Source organism: Calypte anna, chromosome 4A (assembly GCF_003957555.1).
Source record: "Calypte anna isolate BGI_N300 chromosome 4A, bCalAnn1_v1.p, whole genome shotgun sequence".
Classification (NCBI taxonomy): domain Eukaryota; kingdom Metazoa; phylum Chordata; class Aves; order Apodiformes; family Trochilidae; genus Calypte; species Calypte anna.
This window is the reverse complement of record NC_044248.1, coordinates 1141763-1169332: the sequence shown is the minus strand read 5'-3', so window position 1 is coordinate 1169332 and position 27570 is coordinate 1141763. Positions and strand designations below refer to the sequence as shown.

The window sequence follows — 27570 nt, the reverse complement described above, 5'->3', positions numbered from 1 at the left end:
CAATCCAGCAGGATGGTTTTCTTGAAAACGTGCCAGCAAACACAGAGTACTCACATGCTATTTCTAGTCAGACTACTCTGTTTGAATCCACCAAGGGCAGGTAAGGTCTTGATGGAAGTGGTTACTGTCATCTTTAATTATAAACTGAATTCCTAAAAACAAAACAGGAAAAAAAAAAAACCCAAAACCCAAAAAACCAAACCAGATCTCATTGAAAGGAAAGAAAGCTTTTAAATGCTTCTTGAACAATTGCTTTTTATCCCCACGCCCTGTGGTGTTATCAGGTGCATCCTGCCTGACTCCTAGCATGACAAAGGAAACATCCTTCTCCCTCTTCCTGCTCCTCGGGGCAGGGCTGCCCTCTTCTGGGCACTGACTGCACTCCGAATTAAAGCTCCTGTCCTACAGACGCTCCCAAACTGTGCTGCAGGAAAAAAATAAAAGGAAAGAATTTGCAGCTGGCTCAGAAAAGTATATTAAACAGTAAAGGGCACTTCACTCTCTCAGTGGTTTTGAGAAAAGGTTCACTGGGGTGCTTCAAAATATTTGGAAAGCTGCTTGTTTCAGTTTGGAACGCAGTGGGAGGCTGATGGGGCTCCAGAGATGGACACAGAGGCTACCTGCAGGCATCCTCTGCCAGGGCAGCCCGGCACAGCAGGACAAGCACAGAGAGCAGCAGCAGTTTTAACCTGCTCAGCCAGAAAGGCCTTGCAGCAAGTTTATGGACTTTCTGCAGTCTAAAAAAGATATTGGGGAGGTTTTTTTTCTTCAAAATCCAAATTCCCTTCTCCATTACTGTGAGAAAACCAGAAGGGACCCACCCAGACAAATGGAAAGCACTCTTTCTTCAGCCAAGGAGTGACTGAAGTACACAGAAGCAGACTGTCCCTGGCAGGCCCCCTGTTCCCCTTCATCCTCTTTTCCCCACTGAACTCAGAGGGAGAGTTGTACACTGCAACAAATAGGGAGCAGATCTGCCTGCCTGGGACCTGGTCACAAATATTAATGCAAATTCAAACAAAAAAGAGGCCCAGGATGGGTAAAGGTTGGGCTATGGTGTTCCCTCCTTTCTTTTGAATTTAAACTGAATGCTTTTCTAGTTTGCATTTAGGAAGCAACTAAACCACCTACAGCATCCCCCAGCCAGGTTTGGAATTGCAGAAAAACAGTTTATCATCAATCTCTGGTACTATGGTAGGATTTGATTGGATGGCAATGCCAGTCACTAACCAAATAAAGAACTGGCAAAGCTGGCAGTGAAGTCAGTAACTGAAAAGTGACCTCAGTAAAGCACCAGCACTCTCAGTGCCATGGCTAAACCACAGGGAAGATCTGGAGGAAGGGAACTGGTATTCTGGTAGGCAATGTTTACTGCTAAACTTGCAAACAAATGCCACATGTGACACGAACATGAGTTTCTACTACAGTACAATTCAAAGCCATCATTTTTCCTTTTACAGTCAGGGAATCACTACGAGATCAGCAGCAAGCCCACAGCTTTTCTTTAAGCTAGCACACATATAGGGTGACCAAAGAGCTAGAGCCTTTCTTCATAATAACTAACACATTGCATGACATTCCTTCAGATGACAGAGGGAAAGAGAGCCCAGCAGTTTATTGCCTTCTGTACATCCTGTGCATAATAAATACTTCTGGGGGCTCTGTCTACAGTTAAATGCCTTTTATTCTCCCTACTCTCCTGCCAAAGGCACCTAATGCTCCAACATATAGCCAATCACTTCTAACCAGCCTTTGGTAACAGAATCACCAATACACACAAACACAATGAAGGGATAGATGGGGGAGTCCAGGTGACTGAGATGCCATTTGCATAATCCAGATGTGCAAAATCCTGAAGGATTTCAATATACTTTTGGAATACCAACTTCTTTGAAAATATTATGAAGAGAGCATCAGTGGAGGGAAAAAGAGCTTTCAGTTAGAGAATGCTGGTGAGAAAGGAATAAAGGGGCAGGAGTTGGATGCCTTGGAACACTATGTTCTTCCAGCAGCAGTCCCTGTGAAACCCTTCCTGACTTGCCCTCCAGCCTGACAGCAGCTGGTCTGCATTTCACAGGGTGATGGTTTGCCACTATCCTATCACCTGCTTCTTCCCCTTTGTGCAGCACAGAGAGCAGTGCAGCCACAGGAAGGAAAAGGGAGCAGGCAGAGACAGAACAACCAAGCTGTGAGCACTCCAGTCCCACTCACTGGTTCTCTCTAGCTCAGGAATGCTACCCTGGGCACCCCCATTCCATCTGGCACCTATCTGATGCACAGGGAGATGCTGCAGGAGGAAAGTCAGCCTGCCCAGTTCATACCAGCTCAGAGACTGTGCCTCTGGGTCTGGATGGCTGTGACAGTCCTGTTTGCTTATTTTACTTATCTGAGTGTAACTGCAAAGCACTGTCAAATATTTGTAAACCACCAGTTTCTATACTTCTTCCTACAGTAAATGGCAGCCATAGCAAGAGGCAGCACCTTCTTCAAAATGGGAATGGTCAGGCTCTAACAGAGCACACTGAAAGAAGATTGTGGCCATTTCTGTAAGGTGAGTAAACAAGAATGAAAAGCAGCCATCAGTCTGGACACAAGTAACTATGAACACTCCTCAGAAATCCAAAAGGAGGGAGAGAGCCAAGCAGACCATAGACAGAGCTGTGTGTAAGCACTTAGGCAAAAGAATGCATTTGGTACACTGGTGTTTTTAAACTCCACTTAAAGCCAGAATCTATTTTCTTCAGCAGTGAAAAGATTTCATTGCCCCCTGGGATGTACTATTAAAAATGATGACATCCCTGCATAAACCCAGTGTCAGAATGGTCACACAACTGCAGGATCCATTTGCCTGAGCAGTCAGACATAGCTAATGAAGAGATTAATTCACCCCAGGTATAACTGCAAGAACAGTAATAAGATAGAAAAAGTCCAAATATGTATCAAGGTCAATGCAGATTTTTTCAGAGCTTTACAAACAACTTTTTCCACCACTCAGGGCTTCCTTCACACACAAAGACAGGATCTGCCATCTTTTTGCTTCTTTTTTTTTTTTCTTTTCCCCAAACAATTGCCAAATATAGCAGTTAGAGCTCTTCCAGGTAAAAGGTAAAACATAGACAGGAAAATGGCACACAAGTGAAAAGGGCACACAGCTATGCTGAAGGACTGCCAAACACCTCCACACCTGCCACTACCTCTGCCCTCTTCCTCTGTATTTGCCACCTGCACATCACCACTGGTTTGGAAAACCAACAGCAAGGGACAGCTCTTTGTTTTATAAATTATGGTTCACATTTGAAATCTCTCAATAAAGATTATAATATAATCTAATAATAAAATATAATGGGATAATAAAAAGAAGCCAATATAGGAAAGGAGGAAAATAAGATTAAAAGTAGCTTTCCTTCAAGTGGTCGTGTGAAATCTGGAACCCTGGTAAGGAGCAGCTAATGAGGAGGCTGCAATGTGTCCCCAGTTTTCCTTCTTCAGCTTTACATAAACCAGATATGAATTCTGTGCACATATATGAAATAACTGTGTATGGAAGAAGGAGGAAGAGTGTTCAGTGTAAGAAAAGTGTGGAGAGACATTTGCTTTTTCTCTTGCTCATGAGGCAGCTCAGGTAAATCACCCTTGAGCCCACCTTTCTGCACGGGACAGAGGTGTTAAAATGTTCCCTAACCTGATGTTTTTAATCTGGAATTTATCAGAGTGAGCTTTTTTTAATGGATTTGAGATGAGGCAAATGCTGTGAGCATATGTACAGATGCAAGTAAGAGAGAAACTGAGAAAAACACTCAAAATACCAAAATACTGCAGAGTCTTCAGTGGAGAGAAGCAACTACACACACAGAACATGGGGCCTTTCTCACATCTGGTGTCTGCAGAGTGTTTGGATGCATCAAAAATTGCAGCAGCAGATAGCTGGACGTGGGCAAACCTCACCTTTGTGTTCTATCCCAGCTGCAAACTCTTTGAGAGTGGGCTTGGGTGAACCCTCACTAAGAGGGTGGTGGTGGTGGTACAATCAAGGGAAAGTAGTTCATAATGCACGTTGCTTTGCCTCTCTGCCTTCAGAGTTGAAACCTGAGTTCACTGGTTAGCTGGAAGTCAAAAGGATCCATGCAAAAATGGAATACTCCAAAGAGAAGAAAAACTGGCACTGAGCTTTTTCAACTGGCCAAGCTAAAGGAATGTTATTGACAACTCTTACATAAATGTTCCTTGACCTGCAAATGAACCAACAGGTCTTAAAAACCACATTACCCAAAGCAAATTCCCACAGCAAATTCAACATTTAGCTGAGTGCATCAGTTTTTTCTCTCTGCAGCACAAAGAAAACTGCAAGATCAAAAATGGCAAGTTAGAATTTCCTGTTTGGGTCTCAAGGAGTCCAGTAAAACTGTGGTGAGCAGATGGCAGTATCTTCATGGTGGAGCTGGAAGATACCATGCTGGCTCCTCCTTTTCTCACAGCTGGCCAACAAAGTGTTCTGTTTTGCTAGCAGTAAGGATCCACAAGTCCTTTCTCTTGACAAAGATCTGACCATACATTGTAACCTAACAGATTCCAAGTAGAGTTTTAAAAGTCAGGAAGAGACAACTCTAGAACTTTGTCCAAAACACGAGCAGGCTGTGCTGTCTGCAGCCAGGCCTCTAACAGGTAGCAGAAGCATCACCAACAGGCACCACTGAAGACAGATATTCTTCAGATAAAGCAGCATTGTATTTGCCCTAATACTACAATTTCACTTATCCTGTGTATCACCCCCAGAATACACGTAAATGCTGTGAACTCCACAACTGAGACTCCAAAATTAAAGGGCAAATCCTGCATAAGGTGTAGCAAAAGCTGATGGTATCTGTGGGAACAGTTAAAGAGGAGCATGGAGTGCAGTCCAGGTTACTGCTTAACAACCAATCGCTCCTCAAGCAGTCAGAGCATGAAAAAAGCCTCTGTACAACCCAGTCTGGATGTGAGCATACCTGGACGCTGCTGAGACAGTCCATGTTTCTCAGGCTTGGCTGCTATTAGTGCTCTCCTGTTCTCTTCTACTCATCCAGAGCATCAGGATTCTACGACAAAACTAAGGTGCAGACACACAAACAGCCTGGGAACAGAAGGGAGAACAAACACCACACACGTAGGGAGAACTGAGTTCAGTCCAGGCACTGTAGATACCCTTTTGAACCTGCTGCACCTCTGCCTTGGCTGGCAGTCTGTACCATGTCACTGATGTGCTGCCCAGCTCTGCTCCACCTGCCTAGACACAGTCCTGCACCATCTTCCCAACTGCCCACAAAAAACCCTACCAAAGCCAGGGAACATTTCAGCCTCCTTCAGCACAAACTCTCTGCTCTGCAGCCTCCTGAGCTGCTCCCTGTGTTCACTTCAGCCTTGCTCATTACAGTGTGCCCAGCAGCCTCCTGCAGCACACAGACCCCTGGACATCAACTAGCCTGTGCACCCAGGCAGAACTGGAATAAACAGAATAAAGCTGCATGGGTTTGCTAGACAGGAACAGCTGCTAACCACTATGGTAATACATACACACATATATAAAATATATATTTGCTAAATCTTTTGTTTCTATGAGCAGCTCTTTTTTCTTTGGGAGCAATTGTATCAAAGCACACTTGACTCAAAGAGCTGTTGGAGGGTGTCCCACTGCAGGGAGAGTAACAGCAGTGTCTCCTGAGTCAGCAATGTAGAGAGGGACTCCAACAAGTAACCGGAGCTGTTTAAAGTATAAATTTGTCCACAAGCTAAAACAATGGAGTGAGCCACACAACCATCGTGACAACAAACACACAAGCATGTTCACATGTACTTCTGAGACCAAAAAAGGGCTTGGTCACAGCTGTCTTCATGGTGTGAAGGTGCTATAAATGAAACTTGCGTTTCTAAGTTCCTAAATAATTTTGTTTGTCCTCTCCCTAACCAAAGCTGTCCTGGCATCAGAATCTGGCCTTTGGCATAGGCTTTTTAATAGCTCAAGCAAAACCCAATTTGTTCTCTTTCATGTGAATAGTGACCATAACAGTCTGAGCAGTCTATTAGAATGGTGTGAGAAGGGGTTAAGCAGCTGTTACAGACACACAAATAACTGGAGGGCTGAAACTGCAGAACATGTGCAGGCCATTTGAAGACTTACATTAGAAAACAATAAGAGGAATAAATTGCAGCAGCAGCTCCTGAGGATGCAGCTCCCACTTGGAAGTCACCAGCAGATTTACCCTGTCTGTTGCAGCAACATGAGCTGCATGGCAAAAACTCCTCCAGAAATATTCCAAAGGAAATGCTGGCTATATACACACAGCTACTGTGTCAGGGCATGTGTTGCTTCCTAACGTAACATACATCACAAAGTCAGGAATCCTGAACTGCCTTTATTTCACAGAACTGCCCCTAAAGAGCAGACCAAAGTGGGAACAGTGAAAGCAGCATATTTTCCTGTTTCTGCAGCTTAGAGGTTACTTTTTCCTGGGGTTTACCAAGATATTCAGCATCCCAACATTCAATTTTAGCAATAAAAGACAACATGAGTTGCAAGCTTGGAGTACCAGTTAAGCTTCAGCAGAAAAACTGTTGTAGATCAGCAGCTTCTCTACCCAGCACAACATGATCTGTGATAGGTTTGGTAAAGATAGAACAGAATGGCCATTTGACCCCGAGATGAATGTTCCCCACAGTCCAAAGTTCTGCAGAGAGCATCTGAAGAACAGTGGCTCCCAAAACAAAGTAAAAAGACTTTCTAAAATAAACTGTAAGGGTTTGATCTGTGATAAACTTCAGGCAAAGCTAATAAAGTTGACCTCACAGAGCACTGCTCTTGCAACTTGAAGGATATACTACACTTTTGGAAAGAGCTATGATGATGAGCAGTTTATTTGCTCAACTTCCTTCCATAAAACAAAAGTATTTAGAGAGAAACAGTAAGAAAGGATTCTATGAAGAATGCTGGAATGCTCAGCTGTAAACCTTACATTATGGAGAAAAATAAGTGTTTGTTGCTAAATCATTTGTACATTTTTGGCAGTCCTTAGACAGATAAAACACAAGATATGTTTCTTTTCTGTATGCTTGTCCAAATCATAACATAATCAAAAGTATGAAATAAAGAAACAAACGTTGTATTACTTGAGACCTTCAGATGCTGCATTCATCCCAGTATTAGTTCACTTACTGAATGGAGGGCTTCTCAATACCACTAAGAATTCAAAAACCTGAAAGATGTCAGGGCAGCCCTTACCTCTAAAGCAAACAGCTCACTATTAGCAGCATCCTGGCTCCTAGCCACAATCAGCATTTCAAATATCACCCTTCTGACCCAGGCACTGCTTTTCAGCTAGTCCTGCCTTCCTTTTACCAGTGGTTGGGATATTATTTGTGTTCAAGTTATCATGCAGCAGTTAAGCTAAGGAAAGGCTCTGTATTTGTACATGGGGGGAAACTTTTAAGTTAATTCAGCTTTGCTGCTCTCTTTCACTGCACGTGAAACCAAGTTAGATCACAGTGCATGTTCTGCAGCCTCCCAGTTATGTACCCAGGGGCATGCAGGAAGGGATCGTGAGGCTGCGTGTTCCTGGGGCCATCGTGAGCAAACAGCAAGGGGAAAAAATGTGACTCATTTTTTGAGGGGGGACCACAAAACTTTCACAACAAGGACTAGAAAACGCTGTTTTGACAACAGGCCCAGAACAGGTCCTAGTGATATTGATCCAAATAGCAACCAGGAAAGTCAGAAACTGTTACAAACTTGGGGATGCTTACAGCCACTGCAATGCCAGCACAGTAATGCAACAGCTCCTTATTTACCACTGCAAACATCATCTCACCTCACAGAACTTGGAGAAGAAATATTATTTTATAATATTTCCAAATATTATAATAATAGTCCAAAGCATCAGACACATTTCATTTGGCCAGAACTAGTTCTCCCAGTCTTTAGGATTTCTGTAAGACTATACTGTGGTCAAGCCCTCACTTCTGCATCTCAGCACCTCACAGACATAAGCCTGATTTTCCACAGAGCTCTTCTATCCAGACTTCAAATTGTCACAAGAGCAAACAGCTTGTGACAGCAAATAACATGATATATACTTACTCCCAAGCCAGACTGTTCTTACTTATTTCAGCTCCATTCCTTAAGGGGCTTGGCTGCACTGGAAAAGCAAACATACCAGAATTCCAAGCTCTTGCAGTCTGAAGGCCACACTTGGTTCAATTTTGACTCGTTCATCTCACCATCACCATGCCATGGCAAGGAGCAACAGGAACCTGCAGGACTGGCAGGTATGCTGCACTGAAGCACATTTAATGCTCCTATTTTCTCCTACAATTAGTTCTTTTAAGATAATCTGCAGCTGAGGGGGAAAACGTCACCCTGTATGTTAAAACATTGCAGTCATGTGCATAGTCAATCTCTGGGGACTTATTGCTGAAACCATTACTCTAAATATTTCCAAACAAAGCTTATCTCTCAGACTTCCAGTAATAGCATATAAAGTGGAAAAATGCAAGCACAGCAAGGCTTTTATTATCCAATTAATCTGAAGTTGTTTACTTTGCAAAATAAAAGAGAATTATGAGTAGCACTCTCTGGAACAAGCACTTACACAGGCAGTAACTAAATAAAAAAAGGACTGCACAGCAATCACCGACAAAAACCAGTGCTGCCTTGAAAATGGCACCACTCTAGAACCAGCAGACCTGGTTCCAGTCCCTCACTATTTTCCTTCTGACAATGTTTGATCTCCTGCACTTAAAAAAGCTGGTAAGGACCCAGTGACCCACCTGTAACTCTGGCAGTGTATTAAAGAAACTCCTAGAAATAAGGAACAGAAATATCTTCAAACATCTGTCAAATGTATGTAGGACTTGAAATAGTTCACAGCTCACCATTTTCTAAAAAGGTGTTCCCAAAGAGAAAAACACATGCAACAACAAATGGCTACCCATCACAGCCCTAAAGCCAATCACTTGTTCTCTTCTCACTCCTTAGGTACTTCAGAAGTTACCATCTCTCTGCCTGAAGATGTCTAGCCCATCTCAGTGCAGAGTAAAACAGGTCATCCTAAAAGATCAGCATGGAAAAGCAATTCTTGGCTTGCTCTGACTTGGCTGCAAGAGTACATTTTAACTGTGATGCAAAGATCTCACCCTCTTGCACTTCTAAAGATCAATCATTTACCATGGGTTTGTGTCTATTCTCTCTGGAACAACTGCATGCCACTTCTCATCAACACTGAGAAACAGCAAATCCAAAACAAACACAAGCCCTAACTCCTGGATCTGACAGGCCCTTTCCCTGCAAACAGGCTGCTGCTGAAGGCTGGCATTTGTTTCTAATTAACAACATTCTTCCCATTACATGTGTGGTACCACCAGCATTCCAAGTGCCTTTCAACCTTTCTGGCCCCTCCACTTCCCACTCCTGAGCCCTGATCCAGCCTGTGATAGCATCGCAAGCTCCCAGGCTCTGCTAACAAGGACCAAAAACATCTTTTCAGAGTTCAAGTGCAGATGCAGACGTGTGATTTCCTTGATGGAGGGCAGAGTCCCTGGCAAAGGGAAATGTGTTTTCCTTCCCTACCTCACCCCAGGCCTGAGATGACCTGGTATTACTGAGCTTCAGAGCATACAGCACAACACTCCGTTTTTTCATGAGGGATTATGAGTACCAGGGGTCCTGGGATGATTTAATTGCTGTCATGCTTGCCATGGTGAAGATTTTGTTACCTTCAGGAACAAAATACAAAATACTTGTATTTGAGTATCTGCCACTGGCAGGAGAGGAACACTTGGAGCTTGAGGAACACTAGGCACAGGAGAAAAGCCTCGCTTCAATCCTGGGAATCTAAACAAGCAGCTGAGACTCTTGCTCACACCATAGTTGTCCCATGAAGTCAGAACACAAGATTCCAAAACTGGAATGCCTTCTAGGCTTCATCTGCAGGATGCTAAACTAGGAACAGCTGAACACTGGTATCCCTGTTTGAGAGGTGGAAGGGTGTGAGGGAGTGAGCAGAGGGGACAGGTTCCAGACAAAACGACACCCAGATTCTTCCACCCTGAAGGATGGCACAAGGACTCTCATCCTCACTTTCCTCCCTCCTCAGCTTTTGGAAACACTGATGATGGCATTTCCCCTTCCAGGCCAGCCAGGACCATTTACATACATTGAATTTCCCCCCGTGGAAAACGCAAGAAATGGGAGAACTCCTCACTGCCAGCTTTGCTAGGCTGTCTTTACACCCAATCCTTACAACATCTGAGGACTGCAATGACAGGGCAGTTTTCAGAGCAGGAAAGATTATCTGGCACACAGGGAGAACTGCAATCCTGAAGAACAAAAGTCTCCATAACTCTGTAAATATTTGACATCTGTGAAACACCAGAGTGACCTTTTTTGAACCATCTCCAGCACAAACAATTTGGGTTATTTCAGAGCATGCTGTTAAGTGAAACTAGCTCCCCAGCATTTAACATTCCATCACTTGCCTATCAGCCTGCTCCAGGATTACAGAATTACATTTGTTACTTGTTTTTATGAAAATGTTTCCCAATTGCCAGAAGCATGTTGGCTTTTTATAAAAACTTTAATTGTTCATCTGAAAACTTGGAAATGAGTATTATTTGTCTCCCATTTTCCAGGGGCTTCAAATTACATTCAAATGATCCAGGACAAACTCCTTTTTTTGTCCAAGTGATTTATCTCATACCCCACAAACAAGCTAAAATGCATACAGACAAAAAATGAGATAATTTACTTCAGTGTAGTCTATTGTGCTAGGCAGGCAAAAATAATGATCAGGAAAAAAAAAAAAACTGGGGATTGGTTTGAAGGAAAAAAATCCCTTAAATGAAATGGCTCAAACAGCAATGTTTGGAATTCAGAGGTCTGGTGAGTTCTGGTAGATTCTTTAGATTTACACCAGGTCTGCATGGTCCTTAGTTTACCCCTGTGTGGAACAGATTTGAAAACCATCACCTCTCCACAGGGCTTAATTCACCAGGCTAAGGATGAAATGAAAATCAATGGCCTGAATTCAAGTTCCTCACCAATGCAGGTGATGACACTGCAGATTTCCTTGCTATTTTTTACCATGGACCTACATAAAAGCAGAGACCTCATTTTTATTATCTGGCACTCAAAAATCCTGAATGGGCAGTCAGACAAATGAGTTTACAAAGCTCTAAGTTTTAGATAAAGGAACATGTGGATATGTGCAGACAACTTAGGAGCCAAAGTTTTGTGCAGTTTAACTTACACAGGCTTCTGTAAAGATCCCTACCCAAACAAATAGCCCACAGCACCACAGGATAACTCTGTGCACCAAAATCTGACCAAAACCATCACAGCCACACTGAGAAAATCACCAATCCCCTGTTACACCCAGTTTGTGATTTAGATGTGTTCAAAAGCTTCCAGCAGGGTAACTCTGTAGCTTCAGGCTTGCAGCACCCTGTGTCTTTCTGGGACTAACTTTTTGCTAGATGCAGTATCACCCATCCTCCCACAGCTGGCACCATGCTGGCAAGAAAAAGCCCTGGCATCAGCATAAACTCCGTATTTCTGTCCTCTAATTTGACACAAAGGCAATTGCACAGTCTGGCTTGATCCAGAGCATGCTTGCACTGCTGAGAGATCCAGCAGTGTCTGGTCAGAATATGATAATATCACAGCCTGAACTAGTCCTAAATGTACAAAATAGAGGGGGGAAAAACAAATGAAAAAAGGGATTAAAGACATTCCCCCTGCCAGTTTTTGTCATGCAAATCCCCCCTGGCCTGTTCCCCTCTTTTAAGATCTTGTGATTATCTTTTAAGATAATACTATCTTGTGGCCCCTCAAAACTTCAAAACCAGAGCAGCAGCTCTCACTTAGGAGAGGAGCAGCTGCTGCACTCTTAGCACTATGCTGAGTTTCAAAGCAACGAGGAGCATTTCACTTCCTCTTGGAAGCAAGTCAGATCAATTAAATACAGGTAGTCCAATAATAACAACTGAAGAAAGAAAGAGGAGTTCTCCTGCCAGCTGGCCACATGGCTGCATAAACCCAGGGCTTTGAAAAGACAACTTGTCCGTGAGAGGGATTTGTCCCCACACCTGCCAAGTCCCTTTTGGCATCCTCAGCCCACAGAGAGGGAGCAGTTAGCACATTCCTGTCATTATTTTCAAGATCAGCAGTGTTAAGCACAGGGTTACTTCCAGGTGGAAAAGCAGTGTAGGCTGCAAAAGCAGTGATGGCCTGATGAAGGTCTGAAACAGCATCCTGATAAAAGACAAGAAAAAAGCATTTTGACCAAGGCCAGCCTGCTTGCCTTACTTTCTAGAGTCCTGACAGCCCAACAAAAACTATGGCTTGAGCACCCCCCTGTGTACAGCAGCATACTCAGCAATATTTAAGTACTTTTTTCTTCGCAGAAACCACAGAAACAAAGCACCAAAAACGATACTTTGCCCTAGAAAAAATTCTTGTGCTTCAAGGAAACCACTCTACTAACTCAGCTTTGAATTGAGAATTTGGATTCCTCAGTAAAACCACCACAAAGAACAACCAGGTGGAAGTATTAAATTCTGTGGCAGACAACAGCACTCCCCTCTAGCAGTCTGTAAATGCTGTTATATTACACTGGCATTTCCATCTTGAATGTGACACTGACTCAGATTGGCAAATCCAACAAAGCCAATTTCATGAGCTCAATATCTGCTGTCCTGACAGAACTGTTAAGCTGCCGAGAGACTTCACAGACATCAACTGCAAGGCCCTTTTTACACTTTCCAAGAAATCCCTTGTTATTTTTTTACTGCAAAACAGACTTATCTGGTTTAAGGTCCTGCCCAGAGGTTTCAGTTTACCCTGTTCTCAGGCTGGAAACAGGAACCTACTTCAGATTAACTCCACTGAAACCCATTTCAGAGTAACCACGCTGAGGCAAGTGAAAGGGACTTTTCTCCTTGAGCTGCATGGAGTACTGGCTCCACCTCCTGACAGTTTACCAGCCAAAAATGCACTTCACTTTTGCACATGCTCTTTTTCCAGTATCTTCAGCTGAGACAAATTGACAGTCAGAAAGATCTGCAATACTCAATGAAATACTCTAGAAACAATTTCCTACATTTGATTCAACCCTTGGAAAATTAGTGTCAAACAATAGTTCTGAAAAAACATCCCTGCCCATCTGCACACCAGACCTTGATAAGCTCCTTAATCCTATCGTTTGGTCAGGGGAACAGGAAACTAAAGTAACTGAACCAAAATACTACAGATTCTTCCCATCACAACCAAGGGATGTGACCACTGGTTTGTTACAGCTGTTTCCATCTGCCTGCTGTTCCACCTGCTTTTCTCTTTCCAGTGCTAAACATTAATCCATTATGACAAAAAAATCCCAGTTGTTTTCAATATCACTATTACCAAAACCCACTAAATTTAGCTGTTAAAACATGAATCATCCTGACTTTGCACTATGACAACCCCCTGCGAGCAAAGTGTACAAGCAATGCTTTGCCCTCTGCCCCAAATTCTGCTTCTCTTTTATGAGACCCCAACTTGCAGACTTGTGCAAAGGGACACCCACGTGCAGTGTCACAGCAACGTCTGCAGACTCAAGATGTATGCAGAGAAAAGTGAGATGTCAATCTTAATAACCTCACAGAAAATGCCTACCTCTACTTACACTGCTTACATGACAAAATACCATGCATGGGTCCTCTAAGGCAGAAAATATTTGCACTTTACCTTTAGGACTTGCATTTAATAAAGAGATTTGATGTACAGTTGAAGTATTTGGTTTCTTACCATTTTCCAAGGTGCTACTTGCTTCATTTGAAGCAGCAGCTGCTACTCTTATTTTATTCATGGAGAAAGAGGTCAGGAAGAAATAAGAGTGCTGTCACTCACAGGTGAGCACCAGAAATGACACAAAAAACTTTTCCTCTGAACTCCACACCTCAGGCACAAGAGCCTGGCCATGACCTGGGTTGCTGTGCAGTTACAGGAACTCAGATACCACAAGTGTTACAAAGATCACCACGTGACCAACCTGGATACCAAGTCTGATTACCAATCAACCTGCACCACTTCCCTTAAAAACTAGAACCAATGTCAGTCCAGTAACCCTCACCACAAAGCTGGCTGTTTGCTAGCCCGTAGGTCACAGCAGCTTCACTGCAAGAAGGCAATCTAGACGGGTCACAGCTTTATTTAATACTAATCCCCACAATTCCTTACAATTTAGGAAACAAACCTGCATCACCAGACTGTGCTAATTGCAAAATGACGACCCCTGAGATGCAACTTTCCAATAAACACACACTTGTGCAGAACAATCATTTGTTATGGTCAGACAGTGCTTTATTCAGAAAACAAATATCATTCCAGAGGCAACATTTTACAGTACATAAGTACATTTCAATGAAACACTTGTTCTATTGTCCCACGCAGCATCAGTGGGACAGCTCTTCCTCCAGCTCAAGTGACATCACTTCTTAAACCTGTACTTGGTAGCCAGGGCAGACACAATGTCCCTGTAAGGAGTGGCTGAGTCAGAGCTGGTCCTTGGGATGCAGCAGAGGCGTCGGCAGGTGGGGGAGCGCAGCAGGAGGTTGTGTGAGAGTCCCAGCAGGCTGGAGGACACCCAGTACAGAGCCATGGACTGCAACGAGACAAGCACTCAGCTCAGCTCCCCAGGGGCACTGCAAACACCACAGCTTCAGCAGCTCTACACCAGCCACAACCAGTTTACTCCCAGTATAGAGCCAAAGAAGTAACTCACCTAAAAACACTCCTCTCAATACCAACAATGGCTTCCATTTCAAATGTATTTTTCACTCTTTCTCAACTCTTCTGGAGAAAAAAGTCATCTACACTGAAGCTTGATGAGCAGTTCATAAATTAATTAATATCAAATGTGGTTAAACTGTATTTCAGACTGTAAACTGCTGAGCCAAGTAACTAGACATGTTGTTTTTGCTAACCACTGCAAAAATATTCAGAAGTAGGACACTTGGTAAAAATGACAAGTTTTTTAAGACTGTAGAAAATTTCCTAATCTAAGAACTACATGGGTTTCCTCTTGCAATAAGCAAATACTAGCAAACCTTTGTTTACATGTCCTCATATAGTCTTCCTCACAGCTCTGAGATGACAAAAAGGATGCCAGCCTGCTCTGAATGCCCTTCCAAGCCCCACTTTGCAAACATGATGTTTAGGAACAGTAAGTTTGAGATTCTTCCCTTGTGGACAACAATAAATGGAATGTGTTAAGAATTTAAATGTACACATAGACAAAACAAGTTCTTTGGTTTAGGGCACAGAGTAACAGAGCATGGGGTCCATTCCAGACACTAGGCATGGTGGCTGCTCTTTCAGCACCAGAGTGCCTGAGAGGCAGGCCCTGTACTTACGGAGGGGACGGTGGCAGCAACAGGGATCATTACAACCGACACCATTCGAAAGAAGTTTGTAGCAAGCTTCTGGAACCTGGAAACTTCCTTTTTTTGTGAAGCAAAGATCTGAAAGGAGAGAAACCCAGTTATGATGGTTTTTTCTGAAACAACTAAACTGAGAAAAAAGGCAGCTGTGGGGTTTCCTGTAACCCAGAGCTCTTCTTCACCCTTTGCATCCCCCACTTCCATGAACACACTGCTCCAATCTCCCTTTAACTTGTTTGATGTTCGTTTCAGTCCTTTGCAGATAACACTGTACTCAGCAACCACTTTGGCACATCCCAAAGTCCCAGTGCCTCAGCCTGAAGCACAGTCACCCATGGAAAGGTTGCCAATGGGAAACGGACACAAAATGGTTGGTAGAGAAGGGAACAAAACCAGAACTGGCTCTACAGTCACTGCCAGTTTTCCTCTAAGATGGTCTCAGTCCACATGGCATAGAAAAAAAAGGAGCAAGAGTTAAAACCAGAGGGTTAGAGTTTGATGAAAACATCTAAGAGAAAACTCAAGAATAAAGTTTTTTTCATTAAAGTACCCCCCAAAATGGGAAATTAAACCTTTCTTTTTTTTTTCTGTTTGTTGATTGATTTTCCCAGCAGTCTTCAAAAGTTCTGCATTTTTTCAGTTATTAATATCTTAAGACTAGTATTTTTAGTTTTGACCACAAGGCAGTAACAAATTACTGGGGGGAAACAAGCCAAAAAAATCCTACATAGGCTTTTAGATGCTTAACACCCAGGTAGGTTGTTAGAACACCTTTCTGAGAGAAACTCCAGGGTCAAGGCTAAATTGTACTGTGGTTCTGTCAAAACCAATGAAGTACTTAATCACGTCCCATCAAAATCTGCCATCTTTAAACAAGACACCCCCACACACACATGTAAGGAAGTTATTTTCAAGTTCTGCCCAAAGCACAGAAAGTAGTGATAATCTCAAGCTATCATTCTGTTACCATGTTTTATAGCTGGGTAACACTGTCTTACAATTCTATAAAAAGGCTTATCATGTTCCAATCATCTTATTTACTCCACTAACTTACCTCCACTATCAGCAAATTCACGAGCCCAAGTGAAACTGGCAAAATCCAGGTAGAATCAGGTGCTGTGAGGTCTGTAAACCACAACGCTCCGCCTGCCGAAAACTGTTCCTGAACTACACAAAGAGTTTAAAGAAAACAGGGAATTCAGCACGAATTGCTACCTCCAGTTTGGCAGAACCATCCTGCGTGTTGCTAGGTGCATTTATCCACAGGATAACCACCACTGAAGCAGAGGTGGCTGAGTGCAGTGAGTGCACAGAGCGTGTGGTCAGGTTACTGACCTGCGGGGTGGGTGGCACCGAGGCTGCAGTTGCGCAGAGCGAGGGACACGCACACCCACATGGGGACCTGCACCCACACCAGCAGGGTGGCTTTGAAGGGGTGGCAGTTGTCCCGGATGTACAGCTCTGTCAGGATCCTCCGGAGATTCTTCTTAAAATGGAACCTTTTAGAAAGAAAAAAAAAAAACAACCAAAAAACTTTCAGGATAACTGTGTATGTCTCAAATTCTGCAAAAACACTTCTGCAGGCCGTGCATGTCAAACTGCCTTTTCTGGGGGCACCTCTGGAAAACGTGAAAGTCTTTCCTCTTTAAATTCACCTCTTCTTTTCCCTCACACCTTTTAGCCCTGCTGTGATAAGTACCATTTCCCGTTGTTCCCATCATGCTACCAGTAAGTTGTCTGATATTTCAATATCCTGGTGCTTTTTGCTGAACTAGGGTATAACTTTCTCCATACAGAGGCAATCAGCCGATCACGTGATGATCAGCATCCCAGTTTACTTACACTAATAAACCAACAAGTCCACAACCTTGAGTTCCTGCAGTATTCGGGTACCATCATAGCTAAGAACACTTTAGCCACAGATCAAGACAACAAAAACAATCCTGGATTTGGCCCTGCAGTCATAAGCCCATCACAAATTCAGAGCTTAAAAACTGATATATTCTAAAGGGCAATATACAAACAGAAAGGTGTAGAAGAATCTAACTTTGGGCAACAGCAGAATTCCTCTCTTGTTGTAGGACTCTTCCCCTGCTACCCCTCAGTCTGGAATGGGTGTAGAAGGCGTGCACAATCCCCACCTTACCTGGCCACCTTGTCAGACCAGCCCACTTGCTTCCCACGAACAGACACTTCATAGCGAAGCTGCTCAGCTAGTTTTTTAATCTCAGGCTGCAGATTTTCCAACTAGCTGGAGGAAAGACAAAATGTTTATGCACAGTTACGTGTAACATCCACTTCCTCTGCACACCTGATGCTGTCCAGACATCAAAAACTACTGTGAAAGGCAAGATGCACGGCTGGGAATGCCTTTCACCTTTAAACAAAATAACCATGTGAAGATACAGTGAGAAGCACTTCACAGGAACAAAGATACTATCCTGCAACTAAATGAAACAAACACAGAATTAGATTTTATACAGTGACCATGACCAGCTACTTTACCTAACAAAAAAACTTCTAATGCCACCACAAAATGATTTGAAGCCCAGCAGGACACAGATTTGCAGTCACCAAAGCCATGAAGAGATCCCATTAAGCACGAGTGATATACAATATCCACTTTCGAGACCAAAAGAAAAAAATCATAATTACTGCAAGAAATAAACAACAACAAAAAATGTAAAACCTTTACACATGCTACAATAAAATAAATTATATAAATCAAATCGCAAGTTAATGAAAATCTCAAATAACACTCTTTAAATGTCAGTCACTGAAGAACTTCCTGCAAGAAACCAGAAGACCAGTCTGACCTTCTCACAGGTGACAAATGAAAACCCAACTAAATCCAAGTTAGGTTCAACTCCTGGAAGCTGTGAAGGTCCACCCTGAAGTCCCCCTTGCTTGGTAAAGGAACAGCACAGGAAAGGAGTAACACCCCACACCGCAGCACTGCAAAGGCTCCCTCAGCACTGCATGCGCAGCACAGAACCTTTCTTTCCAACTAGTTTTCTTTTTTTCCAACTGTTTTACTCAATTTTGACGAAAAGCAGATAGGTAGAAACCGCGGGAGATTAATTTACTTCAATATTTATCGAAGGAGTTAAAACAAAGCCCAGGAAACGCCCTGAACGGACCACCCGCCTCTCACACCGCTCCGTAACCCTGCAGTTACACACGGAGCAGCACACCCGCTATATTTAAACTTCACATGGCCAAGGAAGGTCCAACGCAGGTTCACACCCACAGAACCCCTCCTGAGAGCCGCGGTGCGCTCCACCACATGAGGCGGACAGGCAGCGCCCCCACTGAAGGGGAACACGGCGGCCATAGGGCAGCGGCTCGTGACGAGGCACCACAGACACCACCCCTCACCCAGCCCGGAGCTCCTCCCTCGGTTCGCCGGAGCAGCGGCAGGCTACCCCGGCCGCCCTCAGGCCCCGGGGACCCACCTTGGCCAGGAGACGGCCCTGGTGAGCGGCTAACGGCAAGGTGACGGCGGTGCGGAGCAAGGCGGCGCCACAGACGATGGCGGCCCACCAAGGCAGCCCGGAGGCCTCCTGCAGGGCCGTGAGCCCGTCCTCCACGCAGTGGACGGGTGCCGATTGCGCCAGCCACTCGTACCATCCCGCGGGGCCGCCGCTCCCCGCTGCCGCCGCTGCCCCTCTGAGGGGACCAACGGCCGCCCCGCGCGCCCCTCTGAGGGGAGCAACGGCCGCGCCGCGCGCCGCCCAGCCGCGCGCCAACCTCCACATGGCCAACGGCTGCTCCGGCCGCGCGGATGGGGCCCGCCCCGCGCAGGCGCCAGGGGGAGCGCGCATGCGCCATGAAGGCGCCGCGGCCGCCATATTGTGTGAGGGCGAGGGGAAGGGAAGGGCAGTGGCGGCAGTGGGGGGCAGCCCGGGCAGAGCAGTTCCTGGAGCGATGGCTGCGTCCCTGTGGGAGGGAAGCGTCTGCCTGAGGCTGCTTGTCCACCTGCCTTGCCCCAGGAGAGGCAGGGAAACGCCTCAGCCCTGACCACTCCGCCATCTTCACCTCACACCTCGCACCCCCCTCAGAGAGCCTGGCAACACGGCCTGCCCTCCTCTAACCACAGTTCTGTGCCTTTCTCTGAAATAAAAACCACCTCCTAGTCCCCCCCAGAGTTAGAGTCCTTTTGTTTATTGGCAAAAAAACCAAAAACCAAACAGCATTACAGTTGAAATACTTAAAAAAACCCAAACCCAATACATCCTCCCAGACTTCGTAAGCCCCCAGTCAGGGTTTGGTTCCACAAGCAGCACCCAGCCTGTGCTCCCCTGACCACAGCTTGGGTTTTCAAGCCAGAGACTGCTCTTTTGCCCCACAAAATTCATGGCTGTAATAAATATTAAGCAGCATTTTTTCAGAAAAATAATGCTACGTAGCACTGAAGCACTAAGCAAAACAATAGAAAGGGTCCTGAACAAGACTGGAAGGGCATTACTGCCTACTCACAGAAGGGTGCTGAAATATGAGGTTAATCATCTTTCTCAGCAGCTCTTCAGTTTGGCATCCATTTTGCTACAACCAGCTCTAACCACACTGGATTTCAGGTGATCAGACAGCTGGAAAAAGGAGCTTACCTTTGTTCTGAGCATCACCTAAGGGCACATAGATGAACATTGGTGTGCACAAACTATCTTCACACCTATGAAATACCAAACTTAAAAGGCTGCAGCTTTCTTTGGACAAGTGCTTTTTTCTTTTGGCTTTCAAATGTGTACCACAATAGGTACAAAACAACACTACTTAAATTCCAGCCTTAGCTTATCCAGGATGTTTCTTCCCCAGATGTTCTCTCTCCACACAGTAACTTACAGAGGGCTGACTCCAAGTGACACAGCAAGGAAAAAACAAGCTTTTCTTCAGCCTTGCTCCATGCAGAATAACCAGCAATGCTGGCCCTTGCTTGTACTGCATAAAAACATATTTAATTTGTAGACCCACTTTAAACCACATGTAGACAAAGTGAAAGGGACCCTGAGTGGAGCTGTGTGTCCCTGCTCTGTCTTACAGGACCCCCAAGACATCACCTCCAGGTACTTCTGTTCACTCCCAAGAAACTGGGAGTGGAGAAGGTGACATCTCTTGAATATGACTACAAAAAAAATCCCACTTGGACCTTCCCAAATAAACCTTCATGGGTAGTGACCCAGTTTGGAGCAAGGCATCATCTACTAGAACAAAGCCACTTACTGTGACATCAAGCAGGTATTCATCAGTGAAGCTCTGCTAAAGCTGCAAGTTGAGTCTCATTCTTGAATTAACACAGCAAGGATCTGTCTGCTGAAATGACTTTAGAAGGCCAAGGAAGGAACCAGAGGAACAGAAGCTCTGGGAGCACCCATGGAACAGAAAAGACCTCACTGCATCAACCCAACTCTAAGAATAATTTTTAACAGATGCTGCAGAGTGATATATTTATCCTCTTTACTGGGCAGAACGGGGGAGTTCAGTGTGGAGACAACTCTGAATGTGCCAAAAAGCAGTTTTCTCAGGTGCTTTTTGCTAAAAAGCCTTTCAAGGAAGGGAAACAGAAGCTCTTAGTGTCTGGTGACAACTGATGGATGACTTCTCAAAGAAATCCAAAACACATTTGCAAGAAGCCCTCTGACAATGCCCTTTTTTTATAGTGTACTTAAATTACACAAGTAGAAAAGTTATGCTTATTAATAGTTTAATGTATGAAGGAAACATCCAGATTTCTGAATATGAAGGTACATATCTCACATTAATTTAAGTCTACATAAAGTAGAGCCTCTATACTGACATATTGAAATTTACTTTCTGCTTAGCCATTTGTTATGTAAACAATTGTACATTTATTTGCCATTCTAAAACTTCAGGATCAAGTTTACATAATTTTGCTAAATTTCTGTGTTTGCTCAGAAGCAGTTTACAGTACTAAAACCAACCAGCCAAAGAACAGCTTCAACAGAAAGTTATGTCAAAAAAAAAAACAAAAAAAAAAACCCAAAGAAAAAAAGAAGAAAAAAACAAAAGAAAAAGAAACAAAAAGAAAAAAAAGAAAAAAAAAGGAAAGGAAAGAATAAAGGCTAACTAAGTTGAAACGTATGATGGTGGGGAATGGGCGGTCACAATGTTCACAGAAAAAGGTCAGTTAGTAAGTTCTTCTGCAAAAAGCCTACACACTTCAGTCAAGCACATCAGTAGAATGATCTGGGAGCACATAAACTGTTTCTGCCATTTGTATTTTCCTCTGCAAAAAAGGAATCTCAAGGCTAGCAAGTTGATCCCACTCAGCCAAGTTGGTTCATATGCACACTGTTCATGTGAGGTGTCCAAGTTCCAGTCCACACCTGAAAGAGAAAACTGCATTTACCACCCTGCTACCAAACACTTCTTAACTCAGAATCACACAGCACTGCTTTGGGTTTGTTATTGTTGGGGTTTTTTTTTAACCAAGTCCAGCCCAATTTCAGACAGCAGAGTAAACTGAGCTTCTTGCAGCACTTGCTTTATCCTGCTGTTACTTAGGTGAGAAGAGAGGGAAATGGGGGTTTAATTTTCCTGCCTGTGCTTTTTCACCTTGGCAAAGGGTTCATCTTCCTCTCTATTTAGCACAAAAAACCCCAAACCCAAACAACACTTTTCCCCAGCCTGACTGCTTTCCTTGACAGCAATACTGAAAACACCACTCAATGCTATGTGTGCCCACTGGCCACACTAATCAATACTAACCTAATCCATACTTTACTGTTCCACTGGAAAACCTTACCCCTCCAGAGCAGGGCAGTGAGTACTGCCTCTGAACGTGCCAGCTCTGCTGTCAGGGAGAATGAACAGGACTCTGTATAGATGCCAATTGATTTGCAAGGAGAGCACCTGCAGACCTCCAGCTTTCAGAGCAAGAGACTATTCCTCCTCTTCACCTTAGCAAGTTCAGGCAATCAAAAACTTGACACCTGTCACCTTGAATTATGTCCTACCAGATGCATACCCACACCCTCAGGGAAAGCCAAATCCACCAAAGCAACATCACCTCTGGGGGCAAAGTTCTCCCACTAAACCCAAGTGGCCAAAGAACAGAACAGCCCTGCCTCCTCTTCTGCACACCTCAGGGCTGCCTGGGCTGGGAGCTGATGTTTGCAGCTTGCATGATTCCCAAGCTAATTAGGTCCAGAAATAACTTCATTTAATAACAGTGTAACAGAACTCACCAGACAACTAAAAATAAACACAGGAAGAGCTACTGATGATCCATTATAATATTAGTTACTGGCTGAGTGAGAACAAGAGGCTTAGGGGAACATAATCCCTACACCTACATTATATTTAGTGGACAAGCCTATAACCCAGGTGAGATCAGAGCTGCAACAGAAATGCTACTTAGTACCTTCCTGGGGGAGCTCCTGACCCAGAGAGGACATCACACCTTTCAGATCCAGCAACAGCCCCTCTGACCTAACCCCATTTTCCCTTTTTGGGGAGGGAAACCTTAGTAACAGCAAATAAATGGCTTTTCTGGCAAAAGCAAACTGGTTTATGCTTTCCCAAGTGCAGAACAGCTCAGAAAAATCATGCTCATTTTGAGTAAAACACAGTGTAAAATCTTTTCTACCCAGGCTTGCCTACAGCACATCATCAACACAGCTGTTCTGCAGCCATTATCCAGGTGTCTGGCTGATTAAACAGGCAGCTTCTCTAAGTTCAGCTGGCAGCAAGCTTCCCAGCTCCCAAGCACAGAGATGTTCACAAAAGGAACAGCAGTAACTTAGTGGTGCCCATTTTTTTCTTGGGACAACTTACCCACACTTTCTGAGCCATGATTAATGTTTACAAGTTGACAGCAAGCATGTGCAGCACTCAGGGCTGCAGTGAGTTGGGGCTGTACCAGCTCCTTAGTGAGACACTACACTGTATTTTCACACTTGTAACAGCTGGGATGTTACCTTCCCCACACTGTTCAAGTTAAAAACAAAACTGCAAATACAGAAACTGAAAAGTTACCGTCTGAGGCCCGTTATTTTCTGTGGAATTTGAAACCATCTTTATCAGCGAGTTCCAAGATGGGTCAGCAGCATGAGGTCCATTAAATATAGGGCCTCCAGTACCATCCGTGATGGGGGCTACAGGAGGAATCATTGCATTCCCATACACAGAAAAAGGCATACCCTAAAGGGGAGGCAAGAGCAAGAGTCAGGACTTTCCAGTACCTGAAGAGGCTACAAGAAAGCTGGGGGAGGGCTTTGGACATGGGGGTGGAGTGAGAGGACAAGGGGAAATGGTTTGAAACTTGAAGAGAGGAGATTTAGGTTGGACATTAGGAAGAAATTCTTTCCTGTGAGGGTGCTGAGCCCCTGGCCCAGGCTGCCCAAGGAAGCTGTGGCTGCCCCATCCCTGGCAGTGTCCAAGTCCAGGTTGGATGGGGCTTGGAGCAACCTGGGCTGGTGGGAGGTGTCCCTGACCATGCAGGGGGTTGGGACTGAATTTCTGAGATCCCTTCCCACCCAAACCATTCTGTGATTCTCTCCTGAACACTGCTACCAGTGCACATGCAGAGTAAGAAAAGGGGATCCATGTTAAGGACATTCTCCATCCTCAAGCAGTAATAAAATGCCTGAATTAAAGACAAACTTTCCTCTGCATGGGTTTATCTTATCATGGAGAAGTTACTTGCAGTTAGATCTAGGCCTCTGGCAGGGGTCGTGAGGGCTCAGCCAGAGGCAGGTGAGGTCCTGCACCTGCAGGAGAAGGGAGTGGTTCCACCCGTGTCAGAGGCAGGAAGGTGATTACCCCGACTTTTGGGAAGTCCATGTATCCTGCAGGAACGGGCTGGTGGAATGTACCGGAAGGCGCTACGATTCCCGAGCTGTCTCTCTCCATGGCTTGGTGTGAGAACACCCCTGGATCAGACATGGGCCTGTGGATCATGTGGCTCCCCATCCCGCTGTGGCACCAGTCCACTTTATCTGAGGAGACAGCAGAGGTTACACATCACAGCAGCCCCTGCACACACAGCCTGCCCCCAGGTGACATCTGCTCAGCTTGAGGCTCCCTGGGCATCCATCCACCTGCACGGGAACTCCAGGCAGGGTGGGATGGAGGGCACCAGGAATGGCACCTGCACAGGGAGCTACTCCACAGCTGGAAGCCTCAGCCCCTGCCAAGAGTCTGAACAGCTACATGCAGCCAAAGCATCACCTCCACAGCTCTTCACTTGGAAGGCAAGGCTGGCATTCCTCCTCCAAAGAACTACATTCCTGGCATGTTTGGTGCTGTGAAAAGGCCCTTATGCTATGAATGCTATTTGCTCCACTTCATTACCATTCTTTCATGAATTATTTAATGATCTAAGAGACAGAGAAGTAACTCTGGAAAGGAAAACCAGAAAATGACCAGCTGGAGATGTGTTCATGTTCTAATCCCATGAATTCATTAGAGGCAGCCTGGTACTGCAGTCCAGACAGCCAGGGAGACAATTTTTCAGAATAAAACAAAGAAATTCTATTTGGAGGGATGGAAAAGGAACATGGGAACATTTCTGAATCTATCCTAACACTCAACAAGAGCCAATCCCATTCTGAACTCAAAACAAAAAATGCTGAGGTAACTGAACAAAGCAGAGAGCAAGCAGCATTCTGAAAGCAAAGACAGAGAAGACAGAGAGTACAAAGAACAATATTCAATTTCCAAAGCCTTAATGATGACTAACCTCCCAATATATTGGTGAATATATTATATAATTCATAATAAATATTATATAAATATAATATATTTGGGGAAAAACCTCAGGACAGTGCACTCATGGTATGCAAAGCATGTGCAGTCAGTCTGTTAAAACCTTCAGGACAGCAGCAGAACAGGATGTTCAGAGGCTGAGCAGTTTGCATCCTTGGAGGATTTCAAGATGAGGTTGAATAAAGCCCTGAGCAACCTGGACTGACCTCACAGCAAATCCCATTTTGTGCAGGAGGCTGGTGTGACCTCCAGAGGTCTCATCCAACACGGTCTCATGATTTCCTCCCCTCATTCCAGGCCAAAAAAGCCAAACAAATAAAAACCCCACCTATCCTCCAAAACTGGAAAAAAAAAAAGAAGTCATCCCCTATGTACTGCACTCAAGACTCCTGAACTGTTTGCTGAGAAAAGCTCTCCTGTTAGTAACTTAAATTGTAATTAATTAAAAAATATTGTACTCTATGTGACTACAGGAGAGTTGAACCTCATGTGAGTAAAATGTAAACGGCATAACTGGAAAAACAAAGTAAACTCAAAGATGGAATTCTACCAATTCATATCAAGTCATAAATTGCACAACCCTAAGCAAAAATGCTCCACCTTGGCTATGAGTTAAAGATAATTTTTAACTCCTATCGTACAAAATGATGTACAGAACTTATCAGCAGAAGGGAAATATAGAGAATTATCTTGAGACATCTTCGTTTCCCCTCTTCCTTGATCAAGTGATCCTCACTCAGTTCCTCCCTGTAAATCCTGTGGGTTTTTTCCCCGTTACTTCTTTTTTTAGAGTAACAATTCTTTGCAGCCAGGGCATTTCAGAACCCCTCAGGTTTCCTGAGACCTTGCTGCAACACAATTAAGAGGATCAGAGGGCAAACACAAGTCCCTGAGAAGCCCTTTGGAAAAGCACTCCATTTTGAGACACTCACTCCTGCATTGTCCTTCAGCTCCAACAGAAGTTAGGAAAACACAACAGTGGGAGCAATTGCAAGCACAGGGAGATCCATGAACTCCACATACCTTGATTGCCACCTATACCTTCAAAGGACCAGATCCCACTATGTCCCACTGGAGCAGCAAGGTTGCTCCCGATCACAGATGGAGCAGATGTTCCAGTTTGTCTAATCCGTGCAGAACGTTCAGTCCCAATTGGAACAGGAACTTTTCTGTCCTGAGAAACACTACTGGGTTTTTCTGATCCCAAGGACACTGATGAAGGTGTGGGAGATGGTGCTCTGACTCCAGAAGACACTGACTGAGCAGGAGACTCTGCAACAAAAGCAACGAGCAAGGTAATGGCATCAGATCCTCTCAAGCCACCACAAAGCTGTCCTTGAGTGTCAAGCCACAGATCTAACTGGGAAAACGGGCACTGTATTAATGCCAGATCCAAGCAGCAATCACTTCAGGATAATTCTAACAGTTCTACTTCCAGATCAGAGAGACATTCACCATCAATTTAGTCTCTTACATAAAATGATTATCATGCTCTGTCAACTCAGCTACTGGACACAGCCCACAAAACATGGTTCAAAATCTTAACTAAGCATTACTGCCCGTCAGCAGTACAGGATTTCAGGATTATATCCAAAAGCATAGCTGAAATAAACTCATTTTCTTGTTGGGTTGGTTTGGGTTTGTTTCTTCTTATTGGTTTTGTTATGGTTTTTTTTAATCATGATTTGCTCTCTGCATTTTTTTTGCAAGTTTTGTTTGTCATTATTTTTGCCAGTACAACAGCCTAACTTGTTCCCTGAATAAGACAGCACTCAAAAGGACCTGAGCTGCTAAAAAAGCCACATCAGAGATCAGAGCTTGCACAAGAAAATTTCATCTCAAACCTGTGTCTGCATAAAGGTTTAAAATACTTCTAAAAGCTGAAAGTAACAAACAAAATTAGAAAAGCCTACCTAAACCAGCAGTACATGAGGCTGCTTTATTTGTACAAGAACTTCTCAAGTAGTTTCCCACTGAGCAGAACTCACCATTTGATGCTGATGAACACGGAGGCAGTAAACTAAGTGGGGAAAAATGCTGTCTGTTAAAATTAGCAGCTGCAGGTGCTCCACCCAGAGGTGTCCCAGGGGCATAGATCTGACCTCCCGAGAGGTTTGAGGCAAAATTACCCAGATGTGTAGAAGAAGGTGTTACAGAAGCATAGGGGGAATCCATACTGACAATACCTAGGAGAGAAATTGGCAGGAGTGACTCCCAGGACACTGAGATCTCCAAGATGTCACCCATATCATGGAAACAGTAACAGACAAAAGCAAACTCTCATTCCATCGGTTGTTGGAGGGTTGTGTTACTCTTTTCCAAAGAGAACTGCAAGTGCAAAGCTTTATATTCTGCAGAACTCAGCATTTTATTAACCTGCAAGTTAAATTTTCTAGATTTAGA

General features: G+C 44.3%; 2 protein-coding genes across 6 annotated transcripts in view; both read right to left on the bottom strand.

The window, feature by feature from the left end:
* Positions 1–14346: 14346 nt before the first annotated feature.
* LOC103531769 (cytochrome c oxidase assembly protein COX18, mitochondrial) lies at positions 14347–19216 on the bottom strand. Its single transcript, XM_008497454.2, has 6 exons — positions 18897–19216; positions 17588–17688; positions 16777–16940; positions 16496–16608; positions 15415–15522; positions 14347–14663 (listed from the first exon to the last, which is right to left on the bottom strand). Exons 1-6 carry the CDS (start codon positions 19197–19199, stop codon positions 14490–14492), a joined length of 963 nt encoding a protein of 320 aa, XP_008495676.2. The 5' UTR covers positions 19200–19216; the 3' UTR covers positions 14347–14489.
* Positions 19217–21125: 1909 nt separating this feature from the next.
* ANKRD17 (ankyrin repeat domain 17) overlaps positions 21126–27570 on the bottom strand; it is a 64704-nt gene continuing 58259 nt past the window's right edge. For all 5 annotated transcript variants that reach the window (XM_030450251.1, XM_030450252.1, XM_030450254.1 and 2 more), the window contains 5 exons: positions 27156–27353; positions 26191–26439; positions 24223–24398; positions 23437–23601; positions 21126–21785 (listed from right to left, as the gene is read on the bottom strand). In XM_030450251.1, coding sequence (XP_030306111.1) covers positions 21726–21785; positions 23437–23601; positions 24223–24398; positions 26191–26439; positions 27156–27353 — 848 coding nt within the window. In that variant the 3' untranslated portion in view covers positions 21126–21725. The remainder of the gene's footprint in view (positions 21786–23436; positions 23602–24222; positions 24399–26190; positions 26440–27155; positions 27354–27570) is intronic.